The sequence below is a fragment of the Taurulus bubalis genome, assembly GCF_910589615.1.
Source record: "Taurulus bubalis genome assembly, chromosome: 20".
Classification (NCBI taxonomy): domain Eukaryota; kingdom Metazoa; phylum Chordata; class Actinopteri; order Perciformes; family Cottidae; genus Taurulus; species Taurulus bubalis.
The window spans coordinates 18,071,941-18,084,440 of NC_136608.1; the positions used below are offsets into that span (position 1 = coordinate 18,071,941).

General features: G+C 42.3%; 1 protein-coding gene across 1 annotated transcript in view; it reads left to right on the forward strand.

Moving 5' to 3' along the window:
• Window positions 1-10,025, forward strand: part of ptprr (protein tyrosine phosphatase receptor type R) — a gene marked incomplete at both ends in the record, with an annotated part of 17,829 nt that extends 7,804 nt beyond the window's left edge. Inside the window, 11 exons of the mRNA XM_079236383.1 lie at window positions 637-750; window positions 1,204-1,328; window positions 1,404-1,526; window positions 4,187-4,388; window positions 5,213-5,297; window positions 7,056-7,135; window positions 7,877-8,014; window positions 8,787-8,897; window positions 8,981-9,138; window positions 9,252-9,365; window positions 9,932-10,025. Of these exons, the coding sequence (XP_079092509.1) occupies window positions 637-750; window positions 1,204-1,328; window positions 1,404-1,526; window positions 4,187-4,388; window positions 5,213-5,297; window positions 7,056-7,135; window positions 7,877-8,014; window positions 8,787-8,897; window positions 8,981-9,138; window positions 9,252-9,365; window positions 9,932-10,025 (1,344 nt within the window). The remainder of the gene's footprint in view (window positions 1-636; window positions 751-1,203; window positions 1,329-1,403; window positions 1,527-4,186; window positions 4,389-5,212; window positions 5,298-7,055; window positions 7,136-7,876; window positions 8,015-8,786; window positions 8,898-8,980; window positions 9,139-9,251; window positions 9,366-9,931) is intronic.
• Window positions 10,026-12,500: the final 2,475 nt, after the last annotated feature.

The window sequence follows — 12,500 nt, forward strand, 5'->3', positions numbered from 1 at the left end:
AGTCGCTGACATCATGCAGCTCGCCAATAAACCTTCTAACTCGGCTGCTCTGATTGGCTGAGACAGACAGCCAACTGCCGTGAGCTCATTTGTAGCCGAAAGTCAAAGGTCACTGTGTCACTGCACGCACACGCAATTAATTCACACACAAGGAGAGAAAAGAGATGCAATGTGACATTTTATCCACAGGAGGGAGCTCTTACTCAGAGAAACCAGGTGGTTATCAGTTCATATAATCTGTTGTATGTCTCAGTTCAGCAGTTTATCTTATGATCAAATCAATAAAGCGGCTTTTTAACTAGTTTTTTGATCACTCTTTAATTCTTCTTGTGTCTTTGTCTGTGCTGCTGCTGATCTGTGAAATCAGATCGAGAATTAATAAAAACAATATTCAGTAAATTTCTCTCCCTCCTGTCTTCTCCTGACTCATAAAACCAAAATTAAATCCTTCACTGTGCTTCAGTTGGGTTATGAACAACAAAGGAGAAAAGAGTTGAAGAAAAAAAGTTCAAATAAATAAATATCATTATATATTAAACATTTACTGAAAGAATATAAAATAAATACGGCATATCTTAAAAAATATAAAATTGCTGACCTACTGAATGTTGTTCTTCTCTGCTGTCTGGTCTCCAGGTTTTGTACCGACTCAAGGAGAAGGTCCATGTTTCTGACAGACAGCTGAAGGCTCCGCCCCCCGACCTCCACCTGACCTCGACTGTCCACCTGGACTCGGCCCAAATTATACACGTAAAGCAAATTATACACGTAAAATAAATTATGCACGTAAAGTAAATTATACACGTTAAGTAAATTATACACGTAAAATAAATTATACACGTAAAGTAAATTTCCACGTAAAGCAAATTATACACGTAAAATAAATTAATGGCAAACAAAAGGTCTGAAGGAGACACACTTATTATTATATTTGTACATGTATATTTAAGCATGAAACAATCATTTGTAGATCTTTTTTTTAGCATTTTAAAATATTTTTTCTTGTTTGTTTTTGTTCCACATGCTTTAAAACCACAAGATGTATAAACAAATAGTGTATTTTTCAATCCCAAGTGGGACGGGCCTCATTTTATTTAACAGAAATAAAATGAATGAAATAATAATTGTAATGGTATTTGGTAACAGCCTGTAGTTTTTGTGTGTAAAGTCAGTGATCATCCAGTAACTCTCTTCCTCCTCCAGGTTGTGACTTCAGGAAGCATGGTCCAAGCTGAGCGCCCTGCAACTGTAGCCACGCCCATTCGCCAGCAGCAGCCAATCGTAGCCCTGCGCCGCCTCGCCCCTCCCCCAGCCGTCCCGCTGCCCAGGTAAGTCAGCTGACAAGCGCCTCCCAACAATCCCCCATTTGGGTTAAATTAAACCCACATGACCTCTCCTCCTAGCTCCGCCCCCGTCTTTGGGAACCCCGCCCCCCTGGTTGGCGTCGCCCCCGTGACAGCCAATAACGAGCTGAGGCTCTGCCCCTCCCCCTTCAGGATGAAACCTGCAGCCGGACTGCAAGAGAGGTAAGGAGGTGTTTAAGCCCCGCCCCTCTGCATGCTTGTGTCACTTATATTGAATTAAATAATAAAAACTTTATTCATACAGCATTTAAGTGCTTCACGTGATTCTACGAATCCTAAAACACAAATAATACGAGAAACGCCTGATCTTTAAATGAATCTGTGCAGAAATACAGGTTAAAATACACAACAATATGCCGTGTTACATGTTTACAACCTTCATATGTTTGTTTGTCATGTTTTAAAACCTTAATATGTTGATTTTACATGTTTAAAACCTTAATATTTAGTTTTTTCACGTTTAAAACCTTAATATTTTGTTTTTTTTATGTTTAAAACCTTAGTATTTGTCTCTTAATGAATGCATGTTGACCCGAGAAAACCTTTTCCAGCCAATACACTGAGCCAATCCGACTTTATTTGTGTAGAAAGTAAAAAAAAAAAACTCTCACGACAGATCAACTATGAACTGATGATTATCTGAAAAGATAATATAAATATTTTAGATTCAACCTTTTAGTTCTGGACAGAAACACCTGAGAGGCTGATTGTTTAGGGAGGAAGTGAGTTTCACCGCCGACCTTTCGATTGTTGGAGCCGTCAGGTGTGGAGCTGCGTACGTGCAGTGTGTGTGTGTGTGTGTGTGTGTGTGTGTGTGTGTGTGTGTGTGTGTGTGTGTGTGTCTTCCTCAGTGGTCTTTGTATCGAAAAATAAATACACACAAAATGCAACCAGTTAATTAATAAAAACAAAAACAAGCTAATTTCATTCGGTCATCATTTAAATTCTTTAAAATCTCTTTAATTTTAAACAATAAATACAATAATTTCAGATTTTTTATTATTGGTCATAGTTTTGTCATAATTTTGTGTTTTAAGTTCATCTCATAAATAGTAACTCTTTTGACTTTATTAATTCATATTTAGTAAATGTGATAGTTTTGACTCTCTAAACATAATTAATAAGTGTTATCTCACAAAGTGAATTGTGTTGATCTCATATTTTACATCCAGTAGGTCAAAGCTTTTAAATTAGGGTCTCATTATTAATCTCATTTTAATTTACACATTGCATTTTTGTTTTGATTTTGAATTATTAGATTAAATTACTTTTTTATTATTTAATAAATTTCCTAAATTGGAATAAATAATATATAACAATAACATCATAACATAATTATTAAAATAACATTCATAATTCTGTCTCAGATTCAAAGTATTATTGAAGTATTATTAATATCTGTTTGTTAGCGTTTTGTTTCAGTTAGAGCTCTTCAGTTAGCGCTCTTCAGATAGCGCTCTTCAGCTAGTGCTCTTCAGTTAGCGCTCTTCAGATAGCGCTCTTCAGCTAGTGCTCTTCAGATAGCGCTCTTCAGATAGCGCTCTTCAGATAGCGCTCTTCAGCTAGTGCTCTTCAGTTAGCACTCTTCAGCTAGCGCTCTTCAGCTAGCGCTCTTCAGCTAGCGCTCGTCAGATAGCGCTCTTCAGCTGGCGCTCTTCAGTTGGCGCTCTTCAGCTGGCGCTCTTCAGCTAGCGCTCTTCAGTTAGCGCTCTTCAGCTAGCGCTCTTCAGCTAGCGCTCTTCAGCTAGCGCTCTTTACCTAGCGCTCTTTAGCTAGCGCTCTTCAGCTAGCGCTCTTCAGTTGGCGCTCTTCAGCTAGCGCTCTTCAGATAGCGCTCTTCAGATAGCGCTCTTCAGTTAGCGCTCTTCCTCGTTCCACACGTCCCTCTCAACCTTTGACCTCTGAGAAAGTAGTTCCTGATCACGTGATGAAGGTTGTTGGGGAAATAAAGCTCATCTTTCAAAAGGAGACGTTTTAAGTGCTTTCTCAGCTCTTTCCTAACTTTCCCTCTCGGGTGGCGTTGCAGCAGGAAAAGAAAACATCTTTATCTGCTCTCACTCTTCCGTTGCTCGGGGGTTTGAACCCCCGGAGGCCATTTTGTTCTGGTTGCATCAGCCGTACAGCGAAGGGAACACTGTGATCCTCAAGGTGAGGAAAGGAGTCTAGGATCAGAGAGAACAGGATGTTTTTCCTGGTGTCTGTGTCTCTTTGTGTGTGTGTGTGTGTGTGTGTGTGTGTGTTTGTGTGTGTGTGTGTGTGTGTGTGTGTGTGTGTGAGTCGTCCACTCTGGATGGCGGCCAATCAGCAATCAGACGAATAGGAAGTAGTGGCATCCTGGACAGGAAGCCGGCCGACACGGCCAGACGAAGACTCCGCCCACACACTTACGATTTATTTGAGGAAAAAAATCCATTTGATTAAAATGGAAAATATTTAATTACATTTATTTATAGCAAGATTTAATGGAAAAATAGAAATCCATTTACAAGAAACTATGAATTTAAACAGGTTTATTTATTTATTTTAATTTGATTAAATAGGATTATTTTTATTTACTTTTGACCATTTACTGATTTATTTTCTATTTTAAAAGCAATCTCGACTCATAATTTTGCTTTTTAAAATCTCATTATTTTGATTACTAAATCTTACAATTTTTAAAGTTTTCCCCCCAAAAAATGTTGTCATAAAGTAAATTTCATTAATCTCATAAACTTTTGATTTAGTATATGATGTTAATTTAGTATAATTGTGATTCATTAAATCACATGAATGTGACTCAATGTCTTTTAAATAACTGAATAACCGGTTTGTTCCTCCAGGCGCGGCTCCAACGTCTCTCTGGTGTTGGACATGTCGGCGCTCGACTCCGTGGAGCCGCTCAACGCCGCCGCCGCCGTTGCCGTGGTGACGCCCAGGGAGGCGGCGGCCAGAGAGTACCTGCTGGCGGCCGGCCGGCCAATGGCGCGGCAGCAGCTCCGCGATGCCGTCAGCAACATGCACAAGCTGCACGCCGAGTTTGCTGTAAGAACACGCTGCTCGCCTCACGGGGACGTTTAGTGAGAACCAAGAGGTCGTGGGTTTGAATCCCACTACGGTCGCTCAAACTCTCAGTTTATATCAGAGTTGATACTGGACTTTGTCACCACAACAAACCATCTATTGCTCTAAAGTTATCCTTAACTCTAGTACTAATAAGAATACTCCTTAACTGTAATACTAGTATAAATACTCCTGAACTCAAGTAATAGTACAAATACTCCTTAACTCTAGTAATAGTACAAATACTCCTTAACTCTAGTATTAGTACACATACTCCTTAACTCTAGTACTAGTACACATACTCCTTAACTCTAGTACTAGTACAAATACTCCTTAACTCTAGTAGTAGTACATATACTGCTTAACTCTAGTAGTAACTCTTACAACCAGAACCATGACAACAGTTAACCATTAAGAGATTAGCACTAGCAAGTAGCATTTGTGGTTGGCGTTAATTATTATTGAATAGTCATTTGCGTTAGCAATTATTTACTATTGATTAGCGATTAGCACGGCAGATTAGCATAAGCTAATTGACGATACATTGTGAGAGTCTGGCTATAGTTATAATAACGTAGTCAAGCTTAGCTGTTTGTGTGCTGCTTTTTAATGTTGTGTCTCTGTAGCATGAAGTCATGGTGGAATTAGCATGCTAGCTAGCTAGCCCGCTTGCCAGCTGCTAAATGAGTAGAATTGAACAACTCGATGCTTCGTCCAAACCCTCATTGGAATAAAACTGCTGTTGTTGTTTTACTGATACAAATACTTCAAAGTACTGTGACTGACATTAAATTCTTCCATCTCAGGAAATTCCCATGAATTTTATTGATCCCAAGGAGCTCGATATTCCAAACCACGGGACCAAGAACAGATACAAGACCATTCTGCCCAGTGAGTAGTATGTGTGTGTGTGTGTGTGTGTGTGTGTGTGTGTGTGTGTGTGTGTGTGTGTGTGTATGTGTGTGAAATAATCTGTGTTGCTAGGAAACAGTAATCGTCTCCAAAACAGTCTTCAACTCTCGTTTCCTGTTGAACCAGGAAGTTGTTTTATTATGTGGGAGGGGCTTAAGGTCAAAGGCCAACAACCCCAAGGACATATCGCACCTCCCTCCTCTCTGAATACACACACACACACACACACACACACACACACACACACACACACACACTCGAACAACACATTTTCCTCACAGCATCGTTTGTTCTCACACAGCCAGCCAAGCATTAGTCTGATTAAGACATTATGTAACACACACACACACACACACACACACACACACACACACACACACACACACACACACACACACACACACACACACACACAATGATTGTTTTTAGTTTGTGCACTTGTGTTTTCGAGAGGGGGCGGGTTATCAATGTAACAGTGAGCGAAGGGGAGGGGTTCCTTCCTTCCTTCCTTCCTTCCACCAATCAGGGGTGAGGAATGCTCCCAGAGAGTGGCTGTCAATCAAACCCCTTCCTGTCTTTGAGTTTCTGTCGTCTTTTCTAAAGTGTTCGCTGTACGACGCTCTGGTGCCAGGACCCAGTCTAAAAGAGGGTCCAGACCCAGTCAAGATCATGTCTAAAAGAGGGTCCAGACCCAGTCAAGATCATGTCTAAAAGAGGGTCCAGACCCAGTCAAGATCATGTCTAAAAGAGGGTCCAGACCCAGTCAAGATCATGTCTAAAAGAGGGTCCAGACCCAGTCAAGATCATGTCTAAAAGAGGGTCCAGACCCAGTCAAGATCATGTCTAAAAGAGGGTCCAGACCCAGTCAAGATCATGTCTAAAAGAGGGTCAAGATCATGTCTAAAAGAGGGTCCAGACCCAGTCAAGACCATGTCTAAAAGAGGGTCCAGACCCAGTCAAGATCATGTCTAAAAGAGGGTCAAGATCATGTCTAAAAGAGGGTATAGACCCAGTCAAGATCATGTCTAAAAGAGGGTCCAGACCCAGTCAAGATCATGTCTAAAAGAGGGTCCAGACCCAGTCAAGATCATGTCTAAAAGAGGGTCCAGACCCAGTCAAGATCATGTCTAAAAGAGGGTCCAGACCCAGTCAAGATCATGTCTAAAAGAGGGTCAAGATCATGTCTAAAAGAGGGTCCAGACCCAGTCAAGACCATGTCTAAAAGAGGGTCCAGACCCAGTCAAGATCATGTCTAAAAGAGGGTCAAGATCATGTCTAAAAGAGGGTCCAGACCCAGTCAAGATCATGTCTAAAAGAGGGTCAAGATCATGTCTAAAAGAGGGTATAGACCCAGTCAAGATCATGTCTAAAAGAGGGTCCAGACCCAGTCAAGATCATGTCTAAAAGAGGGTCCAGACCCAGTCAAGATCATGTCTAAAAGAGGGTCAAGATCATGTCTAAAAGAGGGTCCAGACCCAGTCAAGATCATGTCTAAAAGAGGGTCAAGATCATGTCTAAAAGAGGGTCCAGACCCAGTCAAGATCATGTCTAAAAGAGGGTCAAGACCATGTCTAAAAGAGGGTCAAGATCATGTCTAAAAGAGGGTCCAGACCCAGTCAAGACCCAGTCTAAAAGAGGGTCAAGACCATGTCTAAAAGAGGGTCCAGACCCAGTCAAGATCATGTCTAAAAGAGGGTCCAGACCCAGTCCGGACTGACTCCTGCCTGTCTGTTCTAGACCCTCATTCCAGAGTGATCCTGAAGTCCAAGAGCTGCAACGACCCGCTGAGCTCGTACATCAACGCCAACTACATCCGGGTAAGTCCAGTCGGTGGTTTGGATCTCGACCACGAACCTTCTGCATGAAACACTTTAACATGATGAGCTGTGTTCTAATGACAGATTCATTGTTGATGTATTTTTAATTCACTAATAGTTTTATATACTGTTTGTTTGTTTAATTTGTTCTGTTTATAAAGTACAATATGTACAATAGAAGTAGAAGTAAGTGTCAAGAAAATATAAAGTATAAAGTACATAACATTTTTACTTAATTACAGTTAATGTACTGTAAAAAATCTGAGAACAAACATCAAACACACTGAAGTCCTCACATCATCTATCTGGAATGTCCACACACACACACACACACCCACACACACACACACACACACACACACACACACACACACACACACACACACACACACACACACACACACTCTCTAATGTACTCTCACTGTAATGTTGCTCTCAGACTCAATACAATGGAGCTCCTTCCTGTCAGGAAGCATCACGACAAAATTCAAACTGCTACTTAACTGTAGTACTAATACACATACTCCTTAACTCTAGTACTAATAATAATACTGCTTAATGTTCATGTTTTGAACTCTATTAGTAATACAAATACTCAGTACCATGAGCTCTCTATATAAGACAAATAGTAGTAGTAGTAGTAGTAGTAGTAGTAGTAGTACTAGTAGTATATGTATAGTAGAATAATGTATTTTAGCTCGATGTTCCTCCGCTGCTGACGCTGCCGTGTGATTGGCTCAGGGTTACCTCGGCGACGAGAGGGCGTTCATCGCCACGCAGGGCCCGATGGTGAACACGGTGAACGACTTCTGGCTGATGGCCTGGCAGGAGGAGGCGCCGGCCGTGGTGATGATCACCAAACTGAAGGAGAGGAACGAGGTGCGGCCCACAGAGATCCATTCACAAAACCAGAGGACCATTCAGTGACGGTTCCTCCTCAGAGGACTAGCTGGTGACCGGTTCCTCCTCAGAGGACCAGCTGGTGACCGGTTCCTCCTCAGAGGACCAGCTGGTGACCGGTTCCTCCTCAGAGGACCAGCTGGTGACGGTTCCTCCTCAGAGGACCAGCTGGTGACCGGTTCCTCCTCAGAGGACCAGCTGGTGACCGGTTCCTCCTCAGAGGACCAGCTGGTGACGGTTCCTCCTCAGAGGACCAGCTGGTGACGGTTCCTCCTCAGAGGACCAGCTGGTGACGGTTCCTCCTCAGACAGGCTCCCCGGTGGAGGAACCGTCACTAACTGGTGACGGTTCCTCCACCGGGGACCCTGTCACTGTCTCTGGGGTTTTAAACGTTTAATTCATATTCATTAAAAGCCAAACAATGACACACAATGACACACAATAACAAACAAGGACACACAAGGACACACAATGACACACAAGGACACACAATGACACACAATGGCACACAATGACACACAATGACAAACAAGGACACACAATAACACAAGGACACACAAGGACACACAATGACAAACAAGGACACACAATGACACACAATGACACACAAGAACACACAATGACACAAAATGACAAACAAGGACACACAATGACACACAATGACACACAGTTGGGGGCCACAGCAGAGAGAAGTAGGAAACCGGTCTGGTGCTCGACGGGGAAAGACTTTAGAATATCCTTGATGTTGCAGAAGTGCGTCCTGTACTGGCCGGAGAAGAGAGGCATCTACGGGAAGGTGGAGGTGTTGGTGAACGCCGTCAGGGAGTGTGAGCACTACACCACCCGCAGCCTCACGCTGAAGGTGAGTGTGTGTGTGTGTCTGCGTGTGTGTGTGTGTGTGTGTTGTGTAGCGTGGGAACAGACGTTGTGTGTTCTTGTGTGCAGTGTGGGAATCAAACCCGCGGCCTGCAGCACTACTGGTTCACCTCGTGGCCCGACCACAAAACCCCCGACTCCACCACGCCGCTGCTGCTGCTGGTGAGCGAGGTGGAGAGAGAGAGAGGGGCGAACGACACCACGGGACCTGTGATTGTCCACTGCAGGTAGAGAGAGAGAGAGAGAGAGAGAGAGAGAGAGAGAGAGAGAGAGAGAGGTTTCTGCTGCTGCTAAATGTTGTGGAGTTAACATTGCCCATGATCCTCTGCTCTGCTTGCAGCGCTGGGATTGGCCGGACCGGCTGCTTCATCGCCACCACGATCGGCTGCCGGCAGCTGCAGCTGGAGGGCCAGGTGGACGTCCTGAGCGTCACCTGCCGCCTCCGAGCCGACAGGTAGCGTCAAAACACAGTTACCAGGGTCCTTACAGTCATGGAATTTTAAAATGGTTATTTCCAGGTTATTTCCAGGCCTAAAAATAAAATCCCAAAAGTTTAGTAAAAGTCATGTAAATGTGTTATATTCATGTGTTCATGACGTTCATTTACGCTGAGTTTGAAATAATGAATATGCTTTTAAAAGAAAGACTCAAAATATAAGCAGGCATACATACAGGCATCTATATAAATGTTTATTCTTTTAATCAAACTATTGTCTCATTCATTTGTGTCATTTAAGGTTTACTGTATGCTTTGTATTCTCATTGTTAGTTTAAATACTACATTTACTCACTTTTTACTGTTTACACCCAGATTCCACTAAATGTTTGCTCATGGAGAATTGGTGAAAAGTCATGCAAATGTCATGGAAAATTGGTTTAAAGTCATGGAAATCCATTGGTCAAAATGTGTATGAACCCTGATTAAAGTGACAGTGAGGAAGTTGTAACTGGTCCTGAATCAGTCTCAGTTTAGTCCTGCTCACACCTGCTCATCACCATCACGACCGTCTGTCTCCACAGGGGCGGGATGATCCAGACAGGTGAGCAGTACGAGTTCGTCCACCACGCCCTGAGTCTGTACGAGGCCCGCCTCTCTGCAGAAACCGGCCAATGAGGGCGCACCGACCACACGGGAGGCGTCGGCTTGGACCCGTAGGCGCTCGCGTAGCGGAGTCCTTTGAAGCGTGTGCGATCTCTCTGAGATGAGCGAGTCCTTCAGGCGACCTTTGGGTTCGACGGACAACCAATCAGGACGGCGAGTGGGCGGAGCCTGCTGAAGGGAAAGGACGAAAAATACATTTCAGAAAATGGAAACATATCCGTTCTTCTGCTTCTCTGGTGTTTCTTCTTCACGTGTTGTCGGCGATCGGTTCTTCGGAGGAGCCAGAAAGACTTTCTTCTCTTGTCTCGACTGTTTACCTCATTTCTGTCACGGAGACGTAGGAACCGACTGACGGACCGCCGTCCAGTAACACTGTTGTGTTTCTGTGTCTTATAGGAGTTAACAATGCTTTTGTATCGTGGTGTTCTTTTTATCTGAAAATGACTGTTAGCTGGTTGCTCCGTTGCTTAAAATGCTGTTGTGACGTCCACTCTCCGTAAGTTCCTCCGGGATCCTTTGAAATGCTTCTTCAACGATATTTTCGAACGTCCTTTTAAACAGAGACGCTAAACGTCAGTAAACTTTCAGCTCTAAGTAACTTAAAAAGTTAACTCTGCTAACGAGCAAGCTAACGCACCTTTCAGACATGTTTGCAAGACCCCAGCTGTGTTTCCATAAACTTATTTTTAATGCACATTTTGAAGCATCGCATTAGAAAGATGGCCGTTAAGGAAACTGCAAAAAATTCCATAAAACTTTTCTCCCTTTTTTTGTTTTTTGGAAATGCCTTTGCCGAGTGAGTTCTGACGTCCAAGATATTTCCATAAAGCGCAAAAAACATGGTCTCACTAGCCAACATAAAAGAACAATTAAGATCCTCCCAAATTGGAGTGATTTCCTGGAGATTCATCCGAGACGACTTGTTCTAAACCGCTACTTCTTCTTGTACTCTTGTTTACTGGCGGATGACAGCCAATGCGTAAAGTTCAGCCTTTAGCGCTAACTTCTGACGAAACTACGTGTTAAGTTGATTTGCTCCAAACCAGTTTGATGGATTTGCGTCTAATTCACATTTCCTTTCTTGTTTGTGCGACATTTCAAAAGTTGCGTTAAAAAAAAGAAGTTTGCCAATCGAATGGAAACACGACTCGCGGTGAATAACTGAGCTAACGTAACTTTGAGATGAAAAGCATTCTTTATTTCCTCAGACGATAACTCACGAGGAGCCGACGTCACAGCGACCTCCAGCCATGCGACGAAAAGCTTAAAGCTAACAAACCAATGTAACGACAAACAAGCTAATGCTAAGCTAGTTCTCGTAGTATACAGCAATCTCCATAGAGGCTAATTGTAGCGTTAATCCGTAATGCTTTAATGCTAATAAATGGATGCTAACATATAAGCTCATGTTATTATTAGCCCGCTATGCTAATGCAATATTTTGTTCAAACCAAGTATTCAACTGCTAAACCATGATGGTAAAAGAATAATGTGTTTTACAGCAATTATTCATAAGTGCGTCTCACACAAAGCTTCGGCGGTACAAAGCAAGAATTACGGGAAATAGATTTTTGCAATGCTATACGTATGCGTATATTGTGCTAACGACCCAAACGTCATATAACAACTCTATAAAAGATCAATAAAATGTATAAAACTCAAAGAAATTGAGGCTATTGGAACACAAGCTGTACCTCAAAAGTAGCCAATCGCTCTTGAGTCACAATTTATAGATTGAATTAACTAATTAAGATGAATCCTGTAAAAATCTAATTTACTGTGAAACGTTGTGCTTTGTCTCAGAGTTTTCACTCTCCGTCGTAGTTAAACTTAGTCAAACAATTCCTCAGTTGTGTATTAATATCAATATTTTGCTTTATATCAAAAAAAGTTAAATCATTTTTTCAATGGTGCAGTCACCTCATTGGCGTGCTGTTGTGAATTGTTATCTAAGTGAGTACGTTACTTTTTGGTGTATTAAAGTAATAATAACTTTATTTTTATACAATTTTTACATGTTTTTCATGTGTGTTAGCAGCTATCAGCTGTTTGTCTACTCGCATCAAAGCCAGACGTCTTTCAGAATAAAAATGTGAAACTAAAATGAAAATACTTTGTTAGTTGCTGCGGCGTCGACTTGTTTTTAGAAGTTTCCAGTGATGCCAGTGACGAAGAACATTATACATTTACCTGCTCTGTGGATGGGCGAACATTGTAACCGACATGTTGAAGTGCTATTAAACCCAATGCGGGCGGTTAAACCACAAACCAACACGGAGATCTTGCTGCTAAAAAACGGGAAAAGTCGGAAACGTTCGACGGACAAGAAACGAGAGAAACGTTGAAGGACTTATGTTTTCTATGTACCAAATAGTTTTTTATTTATTCCTCTTCTTGTGATACAATTGAGGGACTTCGACCGGTGTCTCTTTGTCTTCAACCCAGTCGGTTCAGGATCCATCTCCAGCTCAACATGGTGAAACATAT